Here is a 25712-nt window from a genome sequence, read left to right as displayed (position 1 = left end):
ACATGTATTCATGCCTTTAACAAATCACTCAAGAGTTAATTAATTACGTGCAAATTAACCATTAACCCATTTTTTTCTGACATTATCAATTAACCCATTTTTCAGTATATACTTGTATTCATTCCTTTAACATAATAACATCTAATGTGTTCACACTACATTTCTTTTCTGAGTTGATTGATTATCATATATATCTGAGCTGATAATCTTAACTGGGTCAAATAATAACACGCTTCTATGCATGTTAATTTTGTACCAAAATATATATTACACGGTTCCTTCCGTAATTGATATTTATTGAGTGAAATCCTTTCGCTGATCTCAGTTAACTTGTTATTAATTATCTGATGTTAGGGGTGCACAAGCAATTTGCACAACTCAGATCACCATGTCCGATCTGAGTATCTGACCAACCCATGCAACTAGAAAAAAAATAACCTGCAAAAAAAGAAAATTAAAAGTTTTAAATTTTTTAGGAAAACATTTTAGTGCCAGTATAAATTTTTAAAATAACTAATTTTCTCAAAATAAAAAATACCATAATTGATATTCAATATCCCCACAAAAAATTAACATTCTTTTTTCTGCCCCCCCTAATTATTAAACTTTTAAATTAATTATTTAAAGAGATGGACTTGGATGAGCCATGGCTCACCAAGTGTTTGTACTCCATGCCGTATTTTCATTTTGAAAGTCCAAACGATTGATCTGAACCGTTAGATGTTTAATCCATATTGAAATGTACTTGGAGACCAAATTTTACATTTTTTGGAATTTGTTTACTATTTATTAAGCATTTTTTAAAATTGCTGTTTTGCTGTGAACAGTAAAAAACAGTAAAGTTTTCTGGACCATCGGATCAGTGATTTTCAAAATTGCTTAATAAATAGTAAAAAAATTCCAAAAAAATGTAAAATTTGGTCTCCAAGCACATTTCAATATGGAGAACAAGATGAACGGTTCGGATCGGTTGTTTGAATTTTCAAAATGGCTAAAATGAGCCATGGCTCACCAATGCGCAATAAGCCATGGCTCATTTTAGCCCAACTCTTATTTAAAAAATTGAATTAACTAATACTGCATGTTTGGTTGTGGACTAAATAGTGGAATAATGGCTTTAGGCCTCATGTATTCTGCTAAATATGATTTCATTGAGCCGAACTAAGATAGAATAAATCAACCTTTAAACTAGCCTAACTTAGGCTAAACTAACTTGTCTCTTCAGGTGGTTTAATTTTGTTAGATGTGAGCCCTAACTTTTCATTGTTTTTATTATATTCAATCAATTTAAAAGTATATAAAATAAGTTATTAATTTTGTTTCTGTTTAAATATAAAGAAAGTGAAGAAACTTATAACTTTATCAATTATGAAATCATTTTTTTGTAAAATAGCTTGAAATTTTAAATTAACAAAATATTAATTCTACAAAACAATTAAATAACATATTTTTGAAATTGTGCTACAAAGTAATAATTTTTTTTATTCAGCAACCCGACATATTTTTAATTTGTAATAACTCATTTTCTTTTACAATTTTTTTCAATAAAAATAAAAAAAATACGAAGAATAGTTTTATTATTGATATTATAAATTTTGTAAAACAAAATAATTTGTAATATCAAATCATGCCTTAAATCACTAAATTCTTACCAAGTAAAGAATAACTCAAGTCAAGATAAAACTTTTAGACATCAATTAAATATGAATAATTTAGGTCGGCCTAAGTTGGAAACTAAGTTAGACTGTATTAGCTTTAGTCCATAACCAAACACCACATATACTCTTAATTTGAAATAGAGTTATCATGTTGTCTTCTTTCTCCCATCTCCACCTCTTTCCTTTTAAAAATAGTACGATCTCATACTTAGTCTACGAATAGAAAAAAAATGTATATGAGATCTACGAATAGAAAAAAATGTATATGAGATCTACGAATTGAAAAAAAAATGTGTTTTTAAGAGAATCTTGCTCAACAACTTTCTCCGACAAAATCAGGAGATGATTCAAGCAACAAAGAGAAACAAATGAGTAATAATGAGATAGATTAGTGCACAAAGGAAATAAAGAGGTAGCATCTAGAGGCATAACTAACTAGAAAATTTAGATAGAAGGTTGAAAAATAAATTATAAAATTGTATAATTAATTGTTTAATGGATTTTGAACTCAAATTCTCCCACAACTATATAATGAGCTACTTTAATAACTATACTACAAGCAAATATTTGATGTTTTAAATAGGAAATTGGACTATATAAAAATTTAAAGAAGAAAGTTCAATTAAATTTTAATATATATAATTAAAAAATTAGAATCAAAGAGGTGTCTTAGTCTTTTTTTTGAACTACACTAAGATCCACATCCGTTTGTACCAACAAATCGGAGGAGAGAGAAAGGGTTGTGAGGACAGGGAGTGACAAGGTCAATACCAATGTTTTAAAATACGTTTTTTATGCAGTATGCAAAAGGTATATGTAATATGCGGCCGCATATACAAATTTTAATGCTGATTTATATATGTGGATTTTAAAATGATAATTCATATATAAATAAGTATGCGGTAATATGAGGTAATATATGGTATTATGCGATATCATACAAACAAGTATGCATTAATATGCGGCCGAATATACAGTAATAATATGCAGCTGCATATTAGACCGCATAAAACTATTCTATACAGAATGAAATCAAATACGCATATGCAGCTGCATAGATCGTATTTTAATACACTGGTCAAACTAAACCCAAAACATCTACCGGTCCCAAAGCCTATAAGGGGTATTATTACTCTCTTGAAACATTTGAGTTGAAAAAAAATTACACTTCACATCAGAAATTAAATTTGTAGATGTATAAGTAAAATCAATTTGGATTTAATTAGAATTTACCAAATACTAATGTAATATCTATAACATTACTGTATGGTTCAACAGCAGTCAATAGGATTAGGAAAACTCATGAGGCCAAGTAAAAATAAAGTAACAGGAAAGTCATGTACCAGTACGGAACTCTTTTGCTTCTTGCCTAGTACTTGTGCTATAAATTAATAAAGCAGTGCTACTAACAGACTTTCTGGGTATAAAAGAGATTAAAAGCAAAGTTCCACTCAAAAAGAAAAAAGAAAAAAAGAAAAAAGAAAAATAGAAGTTAAGCCATAAAAGCAGAAATTTCTAATGCAATTTTTGGCTTCATACACTCTATAGCCATAAGGGAGGTGAGGAAGGGACAATTAGAAGTACATGATACTTCTATTTAAAATTAAGAGCACATTTGATCAATTATAATTTTAAAATAATCAAATAAAAGGTTAAATAACTAAAGAGATAGGAAAAAAATGTTAAGTTTTCATTGGATATTATGGATTGACTATTTCAAAAGTTTTATGGACACACTAGAGTTTTTATTTTTATTTTTTATTTGGTTTCGTATGAATTGATTTTTTTTAATCCTTTAAATACATATTGGCTATGGATTTTACAAAGTATATCGGTTAAAACCCAATCCGACCATAATAAATTAAATTATACTTACGCTCGTTGAATTTGTTTATTTATTATTTGTCTAATCAGCATTGTTATTATTTGTTAAAATTTATTGGTTGAATATCATATAAAATGTTATTGTTTGAATATTATTTATTTTAGATCTTATTAAGACCTTTATTTATGTTATTATTTATTGGAGTTATGTTTTATTTATAATTTTATAGGAGCCTGATAATTGTACCTCAAACAAAATCCCTGAGCGTGTCCGCCAAGTAGTTTAACAGAAAAAACTTCCAATGTTATCTAACTTTCATTTTCAGCACTAATATCCAAACATTTAAAGCTATATTTATAACATTTTACAATGTTACTTGCAAGCATTTAAACATCTGTCTGCAAGCATTAAAATTATAAATCTGTATAGTTTAAACTCCTAACTACTTTTGTTTTCAAGCCAAAAATAGAAAGATTCCTTTCATCAACTTTCTTTTTATTTTTTTCTCTGATCACTCTCATTCATTTTCAAATGAGATCCATGAAGAATAACTTTCGAGTTATATTTGTGTCGTAATTTTTTTTACCACTTTAAATCTTTATGACTTTCAGGTTTTTTTTTAATTTTGCTTCAAAATAATTTAAACCTCTGTTTACAAGCATATAAACCTCATTAATAACACTTTAAATCTCTAGAATAAAACATATAAACCTCATGTACAAATAATTAGAACCTCAACAATAACATTTCAAAGCATATAAACCTCAACAATAATACTGTATTTACAAAGCATATAAACCTTATGTACAAAGAATTAAAACCTCAACAATAACATTTCAAAGCAGATAAACCTCAACAATAACACTGCATTTACAAAGCATATAAACCTTATGTACAAAGTCTTAAATTTTTTAATGATTGTAGACTTAGATTTAAAAACTTAAAAATTTAAAGTGCTCATGAGTTTTACTTTTAAAAAAAATAAATGACTTTAAAATTACTCAAAAGTATTTCTTCATGGATCTTATTTGAAAGATAAAATCGAATAAAAACTGTTCGTATTTTTGGATTTGTAAAATTTATCACGAATCGTCAGGAAAATAAATTATAATGATCAGAGAAAAAATAAAAATGAATGGGTGAAAGGAATCTTTTCATTTTTGGCTCGAAGACAAAAGTATTTAAGAGATAAAACTATGCAGATTTAGAACTTTAATGTTTTTAGACAGAGGTTTACATGCTTGTGAGTAGCATTGTAAAATGTTATAAACATAGCTTTAAATATTTTGTTATTAGCGTTGGAAATAGAAGTTAAACAACATTGAAAGTTTTTTCTGTTAAACTACTTGAGGGATGCGCTCGGGTATGATGGCTCGGGCTTCCAAAACATTTCTCAATTTTATATTATGAATTTAAAGTATCTTAACTCGACAACTATGAATCGTGTTGAAATGTCAATAATCCGACGAATCCGATCATCTAAAACCCTATATGGTATCATATTTCGACCTCAGGTTATTGTGATGGAACGGCTGTAGTACTAGGAGATCAAAAGGAGTTAATTACGCGTGTTGTTTGTTCTTGACTTAATTAGCCATGAACAAACATATTGCATTTATGGTAATTAATTTATTTCATTATAATTGAGTATGTGTAATTCTAGCTATATCCAACATTTATGATACATCTAATTCTTATAATACATATATTTGAAAAAGGTATTGAAATTAAAAATTGTAATTGTAGATACGTTCTTCATTAATTAGATGGGGGCGTGCATCAAATTTGGATAGATTTGAAATACCTTTAATCTTTCATCAACTTATGATATGATGAATGATCAATAAATTTCAAATTGACTTAAATATGAGACATCTCTTATCTAATAATTAAGAATACATATACAATTTTAATTTTTTTAATTTGAATAATATCTTCTTTCAAATATATGTATTATAAGCATTAGAATGTAACATAAAAGTAAGATGTATGCTATAATTATCCAACTGACCAACCATAAATAAATAAACAAAACATAAACCCAATAAATAAGGAATATCTCATTATTAAGGTGGAGATAATATAACAAATTAGATATACACATAATTATCTTACTGAGTATACCGACAAACATACTGATCTAAGTTTCTGAACCCTCACACTATTGAAGATTAATTGATTTCAAACATGTCAACCACCTCCAATGTAATTAAGCTTTATAACTGTTAATTGAAATTCAGAGCGTTCGGCCCAAGCAAAAAGTAAAGTGATTATTTCTTTTCCCATGCGAACTAGTGTTTTGGTAAAACATGCAAACTCTGAATTAATTAAAGAACCTAATTAGGAGCTTATATATAAACTTAATAGCTTATACAGGCCATATAATTACTACAACTTTTCATGAAATGGGCTTCTTTTCCAGACATAAAATCAGACAAACTCCATCCTCAATAACAAGTGGATGCACTTTACTTTTGTCGCCTTTTTGAAGAAACAACATGTCATCACATCATCTCCAAATGATCCAACCAGCCTCGGGTAACTTCGTAAATCAGCGAATAATCTTGAGCATTTTTGTATCTCTTTCCTCTGTCAGGACTTCAAAAATCATGCAGCTTACCAATGCCATGGAGATATAATGCCACAAAACAACCTATCGATTCGTCGTCATGGCTAACCAAACTCATAGATCTACTGAGGAAAATTTTATGGAAAAGAGATGAAAATTGTCAGGAAGACATTACTTTGTTAATTGACACAAATACTACATTCTTCAAAGAAATGGGAACTCAATTTATTGGATTTGGGAATGTTAAATAATGATTTGGTACTTAAATGATTGAATTATTGGTTGTATTTCACTACAAATTTTAAAGCTATCTCGTAAATTTAAACACGTTCGAATTATTTACTGGTTCGACTGAAATTAATTACACGGGATGCAACAGAGGTATAGACTCTAGTACTATGTTCGGCAACATATTCTTTAGCCTACTTTAACTTTCTGAGTCACTTAATCTTCGATAATCAATGTCACCTTCTTTGACCTTTTTTTGATCTACATCTTGATCCTTATCGGGTCTTAATCACCTTTACCCTTGAATTAGATCTCCTTGTTGTTACTTTGAGTTCAAAAAACTCAAAATTTTTAAAATATCCATTTGTAATATTTTTAAATTTGAGGATTCATATAAAAAGTTGTTATTTTATTTAACATGAGGAGGGATCCAATTACACCTTTTTTGGTGACATTAGATTACACCATATGTTTTCAAAGGCCAAACAGTTGATCCAAACTGTTCAATATGATGGATATGTTAAAATGTATTTGCAGATGAAATTTTACATTTTTATTTTATTTTTTTGCTATTTATTAAGATGGATACAAAAATTCAATGGTCTGAAAATAACGATTTTGTAAAATACTTAATAAATAGTAAAAAATTCAAAAAAAATATAAAATTTGATCAGCAAACACATTTTAATATATTCATCATATTGAACGGTTTATATCGACTGTTTGGAATTAAAGAGTGTAATTCAGTGTCATAAAAAATGATGTAATTGTATCCTCCTCATTTAACATATTTCCTCCCATATATCTGCTTTGGACTTTTTATTTTGCCGATTAAATATAACAGTATTTTAGTTGTTACCAACTAATTCGTTTATATCCGATTTGCTGATGCACCCTTTCACCTCTTTTAGCCATTACAACTTCGGTTATATATATCTAAATAACGGTATGCAATCGTCGGATGGATAGGATACCGCTAAGCGATTAATTAGAAATAATCGAGAAAAATCGGTCATAATCGCGAATAATCGGTCAATTAATGAGAAAAATTCATAATAATTTGATCACCGCCAACGACTAATCGGCCTAAACAGACGATTTTTACAACACTGATATATACTCATGATCTATTCATTACTATATAGATATTAATCCGCTCACACTCTGATTAGTTCACTGCTTTGTATCCGGAGAAAAGAAAATGAATAATATCCTTACTATTTTTCATTCTCCACAAGTAAAATATACTAAAGCATATTATTTGGAGGTCTCCAGTACATTTTCTAATAATCCTTCAATTATTGAACTATTGAATATTGCGGAGTTATCGTCAGTCATATTTATAATCATACTCTAAGAAGTGACATCTCCATATCATCTTAGTGGCCAGAGGTGAAACTAGAAAATAGAGATTAGAGGAGGTTGAAAAATTAAATATAGTGTAATTTCATTTTATAACAGGGGCTAAAAGGTATTAATGCATATAAAATTTACAAAATTTAATGGATCAAACTACAAAATTTTAATTTTTGAGGTGGCTTAGCCACCTTTGCCCATCACTGTGTTTCGCTTCTATTAGCGGTGATTCCAAGTTTTACACGATAGAATCATAATACACTTAAAGACAATGCTTTGTACATGATCCGGATAGAATTCTTTTAACTTAATTTAATTTATTTATTTAACTATTTGAATTGTTAAGAAAATTTACTGCGACACTCCTTACCCTTTTTTTTTTTTGATAAAGTGGGATTAACCCACTGATTTCATTAGAAACCATAGTCTTACTGTACCCAACTCCAAACAACTGGAGATGGAACAGCTACAAAAACTGGTATATACCAGCAACTCAAAACATACATTATATCAAACAAAGTAATGACTAATACATCAACAAACTGGACTAAGAACAGAGCCAAGAGCCTAAAATTCAAGAAACTTACATTCAAACCAAATTATCATTTAGGTATTCTAACCCAAGAATATGAGTTGAATCTTCGACATCCTGAATGATTGGTGAATTTGTCACCTCTGTTGTTTCCACTTCTTCCTCTAACTGTATCAGATCCTGTCATGGCAAATTATTAGTGTTCAAAGGAAGAATTATTAATGATAAATGAATCAAAGAACCATTATTCAAAGATTTGCACCAAAATATTGATAATCTTAGAGCCCACAGCCTGCACAGAGGGAATAGATGTATTCTAAAAACATATTTTATTCCTTTCTAACCAAATACACCACAAAACTGCTCCTTTGACAAGTTCTACCATTGGTTTGTTTTTAAGGGGTATAAGTGCATTAATGAACCAGATGTCATCCATGGTGTAACCATCAAATGTGAAGTTATTATGAGCTGCTATCCAACTCCAGATTTGAAAAATAAAAGGACAATGAACAAAGAGATGGGTAGTGATTTCAAAAGCACCACAAAAAGGACACGCTGTATCTCCTAACCAACCTTTACTTAAAAGATTTTCCTTAGTAAGAATTTTATTCCTTTTGAGAATATAAAGGAAAATTTTGATTTTAAGAGGAATTTTTGATGACCATATTGATGTGAATTCATTATTAATTATTCCTCCATATTCAAGCCAAAGATGGTAAGAGTGTACAAAAAATTTGTCCTTAGAAGACCATCTCCATAACAAGGAATCAGGTAAGCTAGCATCAGGTTGGCAATCACGTAAAAGATTAGTCAAAACACTCCACTCATTAAATAAAACACCTGTTAATTGTCTGATAAAAGAGATATGTATGGAACCTTGTTGGAAAGCTTCAATAACGAATAAATCAGGATCTAATGCAATATGAAATAAATTAGGGAATAAACTAGCAAGTGTATGATCTGAAAACCATATGTAATGCCAAAATTGAATGGTAGATCCATTTCCCAATTTTCTAGAAAATCCCATATCCGCCACCTCAGCTCCCTTTAAAATCCCTTTCCAAAAAGGTGGGCATGTATGTGAATAACCCGAGGGACCGTATTTTGCCAAAATAATAGATTTCTATTTGCTATGCACAGTTGGATCTTGAAACCGTACCCACCATTTGGCCAATAAAGATTGGTTTAATCGTTGAAGGTCAATAATTCCTTAACCCCCTTGGTTTTTACTCTTACACATAGTATCCCATGATACCAAATAATATTTCTTTCTCACAGTGCTACCACCAAACCAAAGAAATCTTCGTCTAAGTTGCTCAATTCTCATCCTAATTTTGGTAGGCATAACAAACACTGACAACCAATAAATTGGAATGGCTGACAAAACTGAATTCAAAAGAGTAAGTCGACCACCATAAGAAAGTAGTTTACCCTTGTAACCTTGAAGTCTAGATTCAATTTTGTCTATGACAGATTGCCAATCAATAAGTTTAGGTTTTTTGTAGTGTAAAGGCAAACCAAGGTAGGTTATAGGCAAACAAGAAACTGTACAACCAAATATTTGAGCTAAGTGGTGTCCCTCTTGCACTAATAAATTAAGAGGAACCATTTCAGATTTGGCATAATTTATCTTCATACCAGAAAGATTTTCAAAAGCAATGAGATGTAATTTAAGGGATGCTACCATGTGAGAATCAGCTTGTAAAAACAAGAGAGTATCATCTGCAAATTGCAGATTTAAGATAGGTCCTATATTAGGGAAGTTTCTCAAATCAGTAATAATACTAGCTGACTGAATTTGTTGTAAGGACTTATTTAAAACATCAGCAACTAAATTAAATAACAAGGGAGAAAGGGGATCACCCTATCTCAAACCTCACTTACATCTAAATATGGCACTAACTCATCGTTAAAATTAATACAAGTTTGACCACTATGAAGGATAGATTTTATCCAAGTTATAAATAGATTACCAAATCCCATAGCCTTTAGAACCTCAAGCAAAAAATCTCAATTGACCTTATCAAAGGCTTTTTCATAATCAAGTTTGAAAAGAAGACCCTTAAGTTTATGTTGATGAATATGGTGCAGTACTTCATGAGCACAAACGATATGGTCTGTAACCAATCTACCCTTAGTAAAAGCTGATTGTGACTCATCAATTAAGAAAGGAAGAACCCTCCCCAATCGATCAATAAGTACTTTTGTAATCAATTTGAAACTGCAATTAATTTAACTGATGGGCCTATAATTTGTCACAAGCTTAGGATCATCTTTCTTAGGGATAAGGCATATAGAGGCCAAATTCAGTTTAGACAATTCAAGATAATTAGTAAAAAAAGGCTGAAATAATTGAAACAGATATCCCTTAACAGTATCCAAAAATTGCTGATAAAATAAGAATGAGAGTCCATCTGGACCTGGGGATTTATGAGGATTGCAAGAGAATAAAGTCAACCTAATCTCCTCCAGTGAGAAATGAGCTTCTAAACTAATACATTGTGAAACATAAAGCCTCTCAGAAGCAGGCCACAACTCAGGGTTTAATGTGATATCTCAAATAGTAGTTGAACCTAACAACTCCTTGTAGAAGGATGTAACATGAGAATGTAAGAGAATTGGATCAAAACATAATTGGCCATTAATTTCTAAGGAAAAGATTGTATTTCTTTTTTTTTCTTGGCTAATGCAGTGACATGAAAAAATCGTGTATTTAAATCGCCCTCAAGAAACCATTGTATTCTAGATCTTTGTTGCCAGCAAGTTTCTTCATCTCGATAGAGTTGATGAAGAGAGGACTGACAATCTTTCCATTCTTCTAAATCATCATGAGTAAGTAAACCAGCTTCAGATAACTCCTCAAATTGAGATATCTGAGCTAATATGCTTTGTTTTTTACGTCGCTGTTCACCCATGACGTTTACATGCCAACCTCGCAATTTTTTCTTTAGAAATTGCAACTTTTTTTTTGCCAAGATTTACCAATATTATTATCTAAAAACATTTGATTCCACCAAGAGATTAGCAAGTCAGTAAATCCCTCGTGAGCCAACCAAGCTTTTCCAAATCTAATAGGAACCTTTGGATTAAAAACATGTGAAGTGGTCTGTAATATTAAAGGATTGTGATCAGACATAAATCTAGACAAAGAAGATAATTTATGCAAGGGATAATGACCCTCCCACTCAATAGAACAGAAAACCCTATCTAATAGGGCTTGAGAAGTAAGTGGGTGGTTCTGACCCATGTAAAGTTATGATCCACAAGCGATAACTCAAGCAATTGTAAAGTAGACAACAAAGCATTGAATCTATTACTAAGTGCAATATTAAAAGAAGGTCCTATCCTCTCACTTCTTTGTCTAATTAAATTAAAATCGCCACACAAAAGCCAAGCATCTATGCCATAATTAGAAATCAAATTCAATTCATTTAAAAAGGCTGTACGTCTACATGATAGAACAGGGCCATAAGCTAATGTATAAATCCATTCAAAATGGTCAATTTTATTTTTAAAGTGAATGGTAATGGTGAAATTCCCAATCCAGCTAGTAATTAACTCAAATTGAGCACTATGAAATCCTACCAAAATACCACCCGATAAACCCACAGAAGGTAATTGTAACCATTGATTAAGTTGAGGACCAAAAGAATTAAGCATTCTTTCAGATTTCGGATTGAGCCTCTTGGGACAATCAAACATGATCTCTTTACATTAGATTAAAGTTTAATCTTATTCATGTTGCCAAACATCTCCTAGATGATTTGGGATTTTACTCACCAGCCCGGATTCTATTTGATCAAAGGATCCGAACTGTTTTTAACACCAAATAGGTGGATTCAGGAATGCGGTGTATTTTTTAAAGTCTCTTGTGGAAACAAAATAAAGGCGCTCCATTTTCCCCTTAAGATGTAAATTGCTGTGTTGCACAATTTTGCATATGGCAAGTACTTACCACCTATTTTGAAATTGTTCGTTTACAACAAACTTTTGGACAGCTCTTGCGCCTCATTTCAATAAACATCGTTCTTTTTTAGCGCTTTAATTGAAAATGCTTGATAACAAAATTGTTGCTCATTGTATCGCCAAAAGGTTTTGTCTGTAGACTCCATTTGAGCACCCGGTTGTTAGATATTATGGAAGTAGAGCAGACAAGCAATAGACAAATTTTCTCAATCAAGGAAAAGCATATTTCCATTATTGTTGCGACAGTGGTTTTTTATTAAATTAATCGGTTTGTATATAATATATTTTTCTTCTTTAATTTTCCTTTCATTGTATTATTTAAAAGAATTTATTTTCTTAATGAAAATTACTCTGTTGGCAATTTCCAATCTAGAAAACCTTATCCGTTTAACAGCAACCACAGCATCGTCGGCATGTGGCCGACAGGGAGGAGGAGAACCTTATATGTTTCAGCATGCTATGTTGATTGCTAAACCACATATATGTGCACTTCAGAATCTGAACTTAATTACTTGGTCTTATCTTTTTTTCAAGTACTGTAGCTAGACTTCTGATGTAAGAATGTCTCCTTTTAGTTGTCACTTATGCTTTAGTTTACTTTGCACTTTTCTCTTTTGATTGAAAAGATAAAAGGCTCAACTATTGGATTCCTCTGCTCCAAGTTGTTGAAACCAAATCAAGTAGGGAAATGATGCCTAGCACGTACTGTGTAGCACAGTGGCTAAGACATATGTCCCTATGTGGGAGTTTCTGGGTTCAATCTTGCATAGTAGAAAATAGAGAGTCTGTGTGCCTACAGGCTTCCCTTAAAAAAAAAAAGTAGAGAAATGATCAAGTGTCCATTTTGCCAAATGCCTTTTCTCTTTTCATCCCTGAAATAAGTGAGAAAATATGTTCATTTGCTTCACAAAAAGAAAAGCACTTGCTGGCTATTGCCAAGTTGATAAAATTGTAGTTATCCACACATCTGGTACTTATTTTTATTTTTTTTGGATACTACTGTAATTCTACTGGTTACTATTTCTGGTACAAATAAAATGCTAGATATAAAGCAGAAGACGCAAACTGGAATTTGAGTTAAAGTTACTAACCTTAACATAAACTGGAATTTGAGTTTATCACTGAAACATTGAAAACATAGCATTAAATTTAAATTTATCATTGAAAACTGGAATTTGTACAATCTTTAACATATTTACTTTGGCTTCACATAAAATGCCTTAAAAATAAAAATTGTATACAAATGAGTAAATTATACCCCTAAACACGCTTAGTTAGCTTTAAAAAAATAAGACTTGTTTGCTGTTGGTATTATACCCAATTATTTCGATTAACTTGGGCCTATTCTTAGTTGAAAGGGATACGAGAATAGGATGTGGACAGCATCTGTCATGAATTTTTTTTTTTTTTTTGTGAACCATTATGAATTATATATTCTTCCTTGTTAGTGAAAAAACGGGAGATGTTTGATGGACATTGGATCAAATGAAGTTTGATGTTTGATCGGAACTGTCTTTACTCGGATGACTTTTAAAATTTATACTGATCAAATACACACAAATTTTGATGTGGATCAAAAAGCTCCCACCGGACATGCATCGGATCCCCTTACTCCGTACCAGAAACACAAACCATGATAATCTATGACCATCATTTCCTTGTTTTAACCTAGTATATATTCCTCTATCATGCTCATGTGTCGGATGCTCAAGTGGGGCAAGTGTGGAGTGATATAACATACATGATACAAGTATAGTGGACATGGTTGTCATTAAACCACATATATATGAAAAATTATTCAATAATAGCTAAACTAATTTTGTCTAAACTGAATATTCTGAATCAATTTGAGACTCAATTAATAATTGAGTAGCTTGACCTCCAACCTTTATTAAAAAAATAATAATAATAAAGGGTCAAAAAGTTTTAGAATTAGCTATTCCACGAGGCTTATGAATATATGATGGTAGATCCCACGTTGGAATTCTGTCTACCATGAGTTAGATCATATCTTTTGCTGGGATCTTCATGTCAAGTGGTCAATTAACATCTGCCTCTAAATACAAATTTCACGGCTAATAATATGCGTCAGGTTTTGCTAGTTTAGTTGAGTCCAAAATAATAAAACTAAAACATAAAAATAAGAAAAACCAAACAATAATTTGTTTCTCGATACATTTTGTCTCGGCAATTCCCTTCACAGTATCTAGGTCATAAAAGTATACATGTGAATATGTGATACAAAAGGTGTAAGCGTACATGTAATTAATATGTTAATTTTGATGATCTCCGGCCGCCTCTCCGGTCTTCACAGCCGACAATAATTTTCAATAAAAAGATAATTTATTTACAAGAAATCTAGTTTACTTAACTCCGGCGGCCTCATCCTAATAATTACATAATTTTAATGTGTAACAGAAATGTTGTCATAGTGATCGATCGCCTCAAGCTAATATCTTCAGCTTAATTCTCTAGATATATATAGGACGACCACAATGCATGCTACATCCATCGTCGCTTCGTAGAGAAGTATTAATATGTTAATTAAAGTACTGTATTCAAAAATTAAATAGTTACTCCCATTTTCAGGCACTTAGTTTGCGGTGATCTTTAACGCATAATTTCTAGATTGCCAAAAGAGGAATTAATTAATAGAACTTTTAGGATTAGCTAGCTTTTCTTAACTAGTGGATGACACGAAATAAACATTAATATGGCAGGAGAATTGTATTTTATCGTTGCTGGAGTTTAAATTGAATTAATCAACTCATATGAAATTATTGAACTACAATGTCAAGAACAAAATTAAAGTGACACACTACTTGAAGAATCCCCACTGGTACTAGCAGTGTTCCTTTTTGCACCAATATGATGTGATATGATTGAACTTAAATATTACACTCTTTAACAATGAATGTGTGTAAGTCATGCACAATTGCCGTCCTCTTGTTTACTTTTGTCCTTCCAACAACTCCAACCTGAAATTATAGCTTAATTAATTTGTGAAAATTTCATACTTGATTCAAACATCTTCATGCAGACATACAATAAATAGAGCCAAAACAGCACTGCATGAAGCAAAAACTGCTCTATTATTAGTATCTTTATCCATAAAAACTTTGTAAATATTGAGTTATTTGAAAAATGACACATTGAATGTACTCCTGCCATTCTAGAATTCTAATTGGTGAAACATACACATTTCCGAGCATTTTTGGGCATAATTGATCTGAAATTAAGTGATCAGAGAGAGAAGCTGCTTTAAGTTACAGAGGACCCAGCCGTCAGCGACTTGTACCAAAAAAAAAGGGGTAAAATATTTGGTACGGCGGGTTTCTATTCCAAAATATCACAAAGATCGCTTTAGAAATTACAACTCCAGACGCAACCGAGAAAATAAGAGTGTAAGGAAGTACTCGAAATATACGGCGTCCACTAAGCGTTCTGGAATAAAGGAATCCAGTTGCATAAAGCCAAATTTATTTTCAAGAAAATGTTGGGCAATTCACTATCCTACTTAATTTGTTGCAATCCGTATCACCCCAAGTACATGACAAGTGCGTATCCTATGAGATATCTCAACTTATGCGTGACCCACGTGTACGGTGACTATTCGGGGATAGCACAGGGGTAGTGTTATTTATGTTATAATTTAAAACATAAATATGATAATCCGATCCAAATTTGCATGAACGAATCTACATATGGATTTTAAAAAATATATCTCATTATTTATCGGATTCGCATGTGGATCTTTGAAAAATGATCCACCTTATGAAATCACATTTGGATCTTGCATAATCCGAATGCAAAATCCGTTAAGAGTTCAACAAATAGTTAGTCTTATAAATCAATTTAATTAAGTCATTAATATTCTTAATATGCACATATATAATATAAAATAAGTATATCCACTTGTGTCATATCTTATAATTTAAAACATTTTAGCTAAGACGTCAAATATGTCCGATACGAAATCTGCGATTATAATGGATACGAATCTATATTTGGATCCTTAATTAATTCTTAATTGATATAAATATGCATGTGGATCTTATAAAATTTTAACAAGTTCACAATTTGGATTGTAGTATAATCCGATTCATTGACAACCCTACAAGGAATTATTAAGAGAAAATAATTTATAGTAAAGATAAAATAATCCGATATTAAATTATCTAGATCTTGTACCGTGTTAACTAAATGACTGTTTTAATTTTGAACTCCTATTGTCAAATTTATATTCTTAACAATTTGTACCCACAGACAACAGCATGCTCCGGCCTGAATAGCTAGGAATCAATAAAGGCTGTGATTATCACCAGTAATTACACATTTTGTACAAAGAAAAAAACATAACAAGTTAGAATTACGGACGTAGGCTGGTAGGCAGCAGTCCCCGTTAAATAAAATTCAGAAAACTCGTACACCTATAATGCTGATTTTATATTCATTTTATCGTCTCCAGTTGAAGAGAAAGAACTTTTTTTATGGTTGGCGAAACGCCAACAAATATATTAATAAAGGAAAAGTTTATTTACAGGAAATTCCTAATTAGCCTATATTTACACGGTACATAAATAATAATCTCCTCATACTGAAATTAACCACTGGGAAATTCCTAATTAGCTTATAGTTGAAGAGAAAGAACTTCACTATCTGAACATTAATTTTGAGTAGTTCCATATTAGAACTTCAAAACAATAAAAAGTTTTTTGTCAGCCGCAGTGTCTGCTCATGGGTCTTCTACTGAGGACAATCATCAGGCTCATTTTAATTTTACACATGTCACTGTTTCAATTTTACAAAGGTTGCTCTTATCTCTTCCTCGGCGGCTCTCCATCTTCTTCTCTTGTTGATATCGTCTTGAGGGTTGTCGGTCTCGGTTGGTGACTGTCCCGGCCGGTTGATTCAGTTCCCGGTACGGTTTGATTCAGTGCCTCCTTTACTGCACATGCCTCTGTACAGTGTCAACTTTGGAAGATAGAAGATGCTATGTTCCATGCATGTCATGCGTGTGGTGGAAATGCGAGGTATTCTTCAGTGCACCTGTGAAATGGCAAGCTTATTCAGAGATCTTTCATGTCTGGAAAATCCTCATACATCATCCAGGCTTTGCTTGCTGCTTTGTGCAAAGAGAGAACAATCATCAGTCTCATTTTATTGTGATCAGAGCAAGGATTAATTAATTCTAGTATATAGGTTTTACCTATCCTCTCTTTGCAATCTAAAGTTTTACTGGGTTTGTACTTAAGTGCATCACTGTTTGTGCACTTTTATCACTTCCCTGTTTTGTTTTCAAGTTTTTATATACACTAGTAAGGGGTTGTTATATACAAGATGATAGAAGTGATTTTTGTAACAGTGTGTTGCATATGTATATGCCCTGTAAAAACTCTGTGTAATATATGCCTACGGGTTTTTTCCAAAAAAAAAGGAAAAACAAGATTTTTGTTCTTCTAATTATGCCAAGATGATATCATAGAAGTAAAATTCCATGCATAGTTTTAAACTTTTTATGTTTGATTAGAGGCGGAACTAGAAAATTTAGATAGAGGTAGCCGAGAAATAAAATGTAAAAAATATAATGTGAGCGGTGAGATTTGAACCCAAAAACTTTCACAATCCAATGAGTAACTTTAACCACTAAGCTACAAGGAAATACTTGTTATATTATGAGGGGGGCTAAGTTATATAACAACTTAAGAGAACATAAATTTCAATTAAATTTTAATATACATAATTAAAAAAATTTAGAATCATAGGGGTGGCTTAGCCCCTTTGGACGATCCGCCCGTGTTTGATGGCCTATATTAGTTTTAGACAACCTATATACACCGTATGCCAGCAGCATGGTGTGTACCACCTTCAATGTATTATGTTAAATTTATGTTTGCATTGATGTTTCTCTTCAAATGTAGCATTTTCATTTGAGGATATTGTTGAGTGAATTTCTTCATGCATCCCAAAGACTTCATAAGACTGGCTATAGCAAACAGTTATTGTAACCGAGTACTACTGATTCTGGTAGAAAATACTGAAAACATCCTATATCTCATTAAACTCCTAGTTATTACTCATTTCAGGAAAGAAGAATAACAAAGAACTAATTCTTCACATAATCCAGGTATAAAAGAATTCTCCACATCCAGTTTTAAAAAAATAAGAGAAGTGTTTCGAATGAGAAAACATTAAAATTCATCAGCAGTTTCCTTTTCATATGAACATCGCCATCTCATGACAGAGTGACATAATTCATAAAAGACATCCCTCTGTGAATTAACAAACAATTTTACATCCCTCTGTATTTGATTTTCCTTTGCATATTCTAACATAGAAAGGGAGACCCCTCCATTGCTAAATCTACAAAATTCATTACAAATTAGACAAGAACTATAAAGGAGGATAAGGGAGCACGAATTTTGATCGACCTGCATTAATTATATAGTTTATTTTCCTCATGAAGAATCATCCCAATACATTACTTGGTGGTACAGCTGGACCAACCTGGAAAAGAATTTAAAGAGAAACCAATGAAAAAAAAAATCAACATGGCACTGTTTAAGAAATGTAACTCCACCTGATCATCATTAACTAAGTGGCAGACAAATTATTACACCATCAACACAAAACTGGTCAAATCTCAAATCAAGTTAAAACCCAACTAAACTCCCAATCATATTGAGCAAAATCAATTGTAAACAGAGGGATCAGAAGCCTGACTATACCATACTAAAACCCAAAAGATAATCCAACCTTCCCACCCAAATAAAATCAACAGTAAATCCCATATCAAAGTTACAAGGACATAATATATAGATTGACGTAAATAAAAACCCAACAGATCCAACTCGAAATCAAATCGACAGAATCAACATACCAGATCCAGATAACCCAGGACTAAAATACCGAGCCTAAAATGACCTAAGCCAAGCAGGCCTATTTGGTACCTCTTGTTGAGGCTAACTGGGGCCTAACAAAAATGAATAACACGTAACCAACACATATTACAAATAGTGTTTCAGCGAGGCATAGACATCTAATCTTGAACTTTGAATCCTACATAATAAATATGCTACGTACTGCACTAACCTTGAGAGTAGATAGTCCCTTTGTACCAGGATCCTTAAGCTGTTCCAGTTGCCTCTTACCACGCCTCAACAGATATTCTATATAAATAAAATTTCTCCTGTCTACATTCCTCGCATTATTTCTAAACTCAGCAGAAACAACCGAGTGGATCCTCTCACGATCTTCTGTGGCCTTCGATCTTGCAGCTCGAAGGAAGCCTCTGTACAGTGAAAGCACTTGCTTTTGCATGCCCGATAGTTTAGCAGGATGGGCCGCCATGTCATACAATCTTCAATCAGAACTTATTTCTTAAATGAGGAGTGGTTATTTTCACCTATAATTGTACAATATTTAAGCAATTTTTCATCTTGTAATCTGCAAGCAAAAGCTTGAACAGAATTAAGTAGATATTAGCACCTTTAATTAAGAATTATTAGCACCAAAAGCCTTCTCAAGTGCTGATGACCTCTAAACAGAAACAGTATGGTATATACTGTTTTCCTTGAAAGGACAAAAGAACAAAAGCAGAAAACCAAAAATGCTGGTAGGTGTCATTTTGCAGAAATGACATTTTGTCCTGACAAGAACTCGGTTATGAAATTAAGCCTTGAAATAATATGGTTTTGTGGCAAACTGGCAATCATCATGCAATGGAGTCTCAATTAAGTCTCTCTTTTAGCTAGTATCTGCTTGTTAAGTCTCAATTAACAGCACTCCTATCTCATCAACGATTAAATTTATCTTACCAAATGGGTTCAAAACTCTTTTCTATTCCATAGGTACATGACACAAATCAAAATGGGGCCAAAACTCTTTTTCTATTCCGTAAATTCTATACAATACTCCTATCTCATCAACGATTAAATTTATCTTATCCATCGGCTAGATAAGGTTAATCGATCAAATGCACAAAATGAGGTCAAAGTACAGAAACTAAGTCCGATACAATCACGAAAACCACAATTTAAATTTATCTTGGAATTCCGAATTCAAGGAACGGATTATTACCTTCACGGATCGGAGAAGCTCGAGATTCTAAGATACTGATTTAAACACGTTGCCGCATAGCGTCATGTCCTCCTAGGTGTCTGTGTCGTGGTCGAGGAGCGTTCCTGTTTGAAGGGGGACAACTGCAACGAACGATGGAGCATCGCGAGATTTTGAGGTCAATTGAATAATAACGGAGAGGGTTGTGGGTAGAGAGTAGATCTGAAATGGAGTGCATAATTATCCGTCAGATTTGCGTCCGAATCCGAATCATAAGCGGATATGGATGATATTGGGGGACATTGGGCCGATCCGGATGCGGACCGAATGTATTGATTTCGAAGAGAATTTCCGATACTGGACCGGCCCGCTCTCAAACCCTAAAATTTTGCACCGATCCCACTGTCTCAAACCCAAATCTCTCTCCTTTAGAGCGACTCTGAAGAAAAAGAATGATTTCTCTCACCTAAACATACGAAAAATAAGAGATTAAATTGTCTTTCTACTTACTTTCTAGTATAAAATACAATATGATAGTCTATTTGAAGACTTGAAATGTATAATGTCATTTGATATTACATCTCTTTCAAATCAAATTTTTACAGGAGCACTGGTGGAAAATGGGAACCTCCAGGATCAGATTATGACCTAACCCAAGGGTCTGGAAGAAGAAATGAAGTGATGCCCCTTCTTGTTTGAGCTGCTATGATAGTGGGCCCGTTGCAACTTGGCGGTTGTTTTAAGTTTTAAGTCTATCAAAGTTTTTTATTTTTGTATAAGTGTAAGGGCTTATATGCATACTGCTATTTTTCTGTAATTATGTGATTGTTTTTATTGTAGTACTGGCTATGTTGAGCCTTTAGCTTTTTACTTTGCAATCTTTTGTTATTGTAATGTTTTGGTTACTTTGTAAAAACATCACAGTGATTATGCAATAGTTGTTTGATATCAATTTACAGTTGCATGGTTTCAAATCAATGAAATCGGTGAGTATTCCCAACTACTTGTAAAAAAAAAAAAAAGGGTACCTCGTAAACACATTATTAGCTCATAATCATTCTTAAGTTGATTAACTAACAATCCATAATTTAAGTAAGGTGGCATAAACTAATCTATGAAGTCATGATGACACTAGGTCGGATATTAGAGACTCTTTTAGTTTCGTTACTTTCGTAATTTAGGCTTGTAATAAAAAGGCCGAATCACGGTCAGAGAGCAACAAATAAATTTTACTACAAAACAGCCCAGCCTACACAAGATCCAATAATCCTAGATTTTCAGAAAGGTTTTCCGTTAAAGATACAAAACGTGCAAGGAGATTGAAAAACTTTCCGCGAGAATAGCCTGTATAGGTTATTCTTATTTGTTATTTTTAATAAATTTTTAGAGGACAAGAATGCGATATTTTTTTTTAAAAACACATTACCTAGTTATGGATGTCTTTGCTGTAGTAACGAACATTTTCTTATTAATTAAAAAAATTTAGAATCATAGGGGTGGCTTAGCCCCCTTTGGACGATCCGCCCGTGTTTGATGGCCTATATTAGTTTTAGACAACCTATATACACCGTATGCCAGCAGCATGGTGTGTACCACCTTCAATGTATTATGTTAAATTTATGTTTGCATTGATGTTTCTCTTCAAATGTAGCATTTTCATTTGAGGATATTGTTGAGTGAATTTCTTCATGCATCCCAAAGACTTCATAAGACTGGCTATAGCAAACAGTTATTGTAACCGAGTACTACTGATTCTGGTAGAAAATACTGAAAACATCCTATATCTCATTAAACTCCTAGTTATTACTCATTTCAGGAAAGAAGAATAACAAAGAACTAATTCTTCACATAATCCAGGTATAAAAGAATTCTCCACATCCAGTTTTAAAAAAATAAGAGAAGTGTTTCGAATGAGAAAACATTAAAATTCATCAGCAGTTTCCTTTTCATATGAACATCGCCATCTCATGACAGAGTGACATAATTCATAAAAGACATCCCTCTGTGAATTAACAAACAATTTTACATCCCTCTGTATTTGATTTTCCTTTGCATATTCTAACATAGAAAGGGAGACCCCTCCATTGCTAAATCTACAAAATTCATTACAAATTAGACAAGAACTATAAAGGAGGATAAGGGAGCACGAATTTTGATCGACCTGCATTAATTATATAGTTTATTTTCCTCATGAAGAATCATCCCAATACATTACTTGGTGGTACAGCTGGACCAACCTGGAAAAGAATTTAAAGAGAAACCAATGAAAAAAAAAAATCAACATGGCACTGTTTAAGAAATGTAACTCCACCTGATCATCATTAACTAAGTGGCAGACAAATTATTACACCATCAACACAAAACTGGTCAAATCTCAAATCAACTTAAAACCCAACTAAATTCCCAATCATATTGAGCAAAATCAATTGTAAACAGAGGGATCAGAAGCCTGACTATACCATACTAAAACCCAAAAGATAATCCAACCTTCCCACCCAAATAAAATCAACAGTAAATCCCATATCAAAGTTACAAGGACATAATATATAGATTGACGAAAATAAAAACCCAACAGATCCAACTCGAAATCAAATCGACAGAATCAACATACCAGATCCAGATAACCCAGGACTAAAATACCGAGCCTAAAATGACCTAAGCCAAGCAGGCCTATTTGGTACCTCTTGTTGAGGCTAACTGGGGCCTAACAAAAATGAATAACACGTAACCAACACCTATTACAAATAGTGTTTCAGCGAGGCATAGACATCTAATCTTGAACTTTGAATCCTACATAATAAATATGCTACGTACTGCACTAACCTTGAGAGTAGATAGTCCCTTTGTACCAGGATCCTTAAGCTGTTCCAGTTGCCTCTTACCACGCCTCAACAGATATTCTATATAAATAAAATTTCTCCTGTCTACATTCCTCGCATTATTTCTAAACTCAGCAGAAACAACCGAGTGGATCCTCTCACGATCTTCTGTGGCCTTCGATCTTGCAGCTCGAAGGAAGCCTCTGTACAGTGAAAGCACTTGCTTTTGCATGCCCGATAGTTTAGCAGGATGGGCCGCCATGTCATACAATCTTCAATCAGAACTGATTTCTTAAATGAGGAGTGGTTATTTTCACCTATAATTGTACAATATTTAAGCAATTTTTCATCTTGTAATCTGCAAGCAAAAGCTTGAACAGAATTAAGTAGATATTAGCACCTTTAATTAAGAATTATTAGCACCAAAAGCCTTCTCAAGTGCTGATGACCTCTAAACAGAAACAGTATGGTATATACTGTTTTCCTTGAAAGGACAAAAGAACAAAAGCAGAAAACCAAAAATGCTGGTAGGTGTCATTTTGCAGAAATGACATTTTGTCCTGACAAGAAATCGGTTATGAAATTAAGCCTTGAAATAATATGGTTTTGTGGTAAACTGGCAATCATCATGCAATGGAGTCTCATTTGAGATACGATTAGAATGAAGCTTTTTTCTCTCTCTTCTTTTAGGTAAGACAGGTAAGAGAAAAAAAGAAGGGAAATTTATGGTGGCAAGGATGACCTGATCACATAGCCATTACAGAACGACAAGGACAAAAAATTTCATGAAATTTTTTTTTAAAAACAAATTTCAGGAGATTTTATCTTGTCAAAATCTTGTCAAGTCCTATGATATCAAATAATATTTCACAAAGAGGAAAACAATAAAGTTTGATTAACTAAACAGAGATCCAATTATAAGTATAAGAAGCTAATTATAGCCTCTGATGGTAGAGATACACGACCACATTGATCAATAGATGATAATGGCAAAAATAAAACACACCTGGCCGCTTAATTGAACCAGCAACTCCCTTCTCCTTTTCAAACACGAGGTCCAAGACTTTTCTTTCCTTCTCCTTTACGAGGAGAACGAAAAAAAAAAAAAGAATTGTAATCCAATGCTCATAGTTCTGTTACTAATTAATTGACAATATGGATATCATTTTTTATATATTTTAAGAAACTGGATATCAGTTTTCAGTTTTTCTGAAGTAAAATGGGTGGAATCCAGTTCATCCTACTATTTGGTTAATCCATGCTATAAAGGTGAGTATATTACCTTGCCAGGCCAAGAGGAGAATGAGGGGTGTGGCAAAAAACAAGAGAATCATGTTATGAGTGAAGAAAGAGAAGAGCACAGAAATGTCATTTTATTTGTTTTATAAGTATAAATTAGTGTTTTTAATTAATTAGATCACAAAATGGGGATATATATAAAATGAATGAGTTTGAATAGGGATATAACTAAATTTAAAGTTTTGATGGGTAAATATCTAATTGATGAAGTTTTTTGAGAAAGAACAGGAATCATGTCCCTATTTCATTGAAAAGCTGGTTCTTAATGATGAGAATCAGTGTTGGTAATGTACAAGATACAATTTGCTCAAAGCTGATTGAGCACTAGAAAAGTAATCTAATTGATGAAGCTATGAAACAGCAAGGCAGTGACTAATTAATTAATTGTGCAATTTCAAAATCAGTTGTTTGAGACAGTAAGGCAGTGACTAATTAATTAATTGTGCAATTTTGTTCTATGATAATTCCTCCAGGAGAATAACTGCATTTTTGTTTTTATCTACGGCTCATGTAATTTGTCAGATCGCATAGCATAGTTATTTTGTAATACGTATTTTCTCCCTTTATAAACAATGTAACAGAGACTTGATATTCTATAAAAAAAATGAGACATTCAGACAATACGCTTTCTTTTCCTCTTAACAATACCAGTACCTAAATACCTAAATACCAGTATCTTCTTCAATTTGATATTTATCTACATACAACACGTATCGGTCTCTGAACCATCCAATCTTACCAATTATCTACCACATTAGCTGTTACCAATTACCAGAGATATCATATTTATTTCAATCAATGAACCATCCAATCTTACCAACTAGCTATAAAAGATATCAATTTCACTAATTACCAGAGACAGTGACTACATCAACAAAATTTAATGACTAATTAGGGTACTGTACAATACCTGGAGGCTGGAGAAGAGGCGATCGGTGGAGATGCGCTAGACAGAGAGGCGGTGGAGATGCGCTGGGAGGAGAAGCGGAGGAGAGAGGCGATCCGTTTTGGAGGAGAGTGAGAGACGGGGGAGCGTATCCAGGTTTTACCTGCGCTGGTGCGGTGGTGTGCGGTGGTTTTGATCTGGTCCGTTCGTTTCGGATCGGACGGACCAGATCAGATCTTGTCCGAATTTTAAAAAAACTCAAATTTGATGAATCCTTAATCCAGCCCGTCCGATCCGAAACGAACTTAATCAAGCCCGTCCGATCCGAAACGAACGGACCAGATCAAAACCACCGCACAGCACTGCAGGTAAAACCTCCGCAGAGGATAGCGTTCCGAGAGACGGAGACAAGGGAGGAGATCGATTAGCACTTGGGTTATGCGGAGAGCTGGAGATAAAAAGTTTCGGATTGGGTTATGCGGATCCGATATTCTAAATGCGGATTTTATGCGCCAG

The 25712-nt window shown here is 32.7% G+C and overlaps 3 protein-coding genes across 5 annotated transcripts; all 3 read right to left on the bottom strand.

Moving 5' to 3' along the window:
- Positions 1 to 9378: 9378 nt before the first annotated feature.
- Positions 9379 to 11083, bottom strand: LOC144565020 (uncharacterized). Its single transcript, XM_078314628.1, has 2 exons — positions 10972 to 11083; positions 9379 to 9890 (listed from the first exon to the last, which is right to left on the bottom strand). Exons 1-2 carry the CDS (start codon positions 11081 to 11083, stop codon positions 9379 to 9381), a joined length of 624 nt encoding a protein of 207 aa, XP_078170754.1.
- A 7147-nt stretch (positions 11084 to 18230) lies between these two features.
- LOC144565870 (uncharacterized) lies at positions 18231 to 20388 on the bottom strand. 2 transcript variants are annotated; one of them, XM_078315719.1, is made up of 3 exons: positions 20214 to 20388; positions 19227 to 19580; positions 18231 to 18641 (listed from the first exon to the last, which is right to left on the bottom strand). In XM_078315719.1, the coding sequence occupies exons 2-3, from the start codon at positions 19482 to 19484 to the stop codon at positions 18603 to 18605; spliced, it is 297 nt and encodes a 98-aa protein (XP_078171845.1). In that variant the 5' UTR covers positions 19485 to 19580; positions 20214 to 20388; the 3' UTR covers positions 18231 to 18602. The 2 variants fall into 2 exon arrangements, with proteins under 2 accessions (XP_078171845.1, XP_078171844.1); XM_078315718.1 differs by having other exon boundaries at positions 19227 to 19539.
- A 1630-nt stretch (positions 20389 to 22018) lies between these two features.
- On the bottom strand, positions 22019 to 25325 carry LOC144565816 (uncharacterized). Of its 2 annotated transcripts, none has more exons than XM_078315658.1 (3): positions 25221 to 25325; positions 23016 to 23328; positions 22019 to 22429 (listed from the first exon to the last, which is right to left on the bottom strand). In XM_078315658.1, exons 2-3 carry the CDS (start codon positions 23271 to 23273, stop codon positions 22391 to 22393), a joined length of 297 nt encoding a protein of 98 aa, XP_078171784.1. In that variant the 5' UTR covers positions 23274 to 23328; positions 25221 to 25325; the 3' UTR covers positions 22019 to 22390. The 2 variants fall into 2 exon arrangements, with proteins under 2 accessions (XP_078171784.1, XP_078171785.1); XM_078315659.1 differs by lacking the exon at positions 25221 to 25325 and adding an exon at positions 23412 to 23545.
- Between the last annotated feature and the right edge of the window lie 387 nt (positions 25326 to 25712).

The sequence above is a fragment of the Carex rostrata genome, chromosome 14 (genome assembly GCF_964058835.1).
Source record: "Carex rostrata chromosome 14, lpCarRost1.2, whole genome shotgun sequence".
NCBI classification, from domain to species: domain Eukaryota; kingdom Viridiplantae; phylum Streptophyta; class Magnoliopsida; order Poales; family Cyperaceae; genus Carex; species Carex rostrata.
Note: the sequence above shows the minus strand (reverse complement) of the source record. Positions and strands in the feature narration are given on the sequence as shown.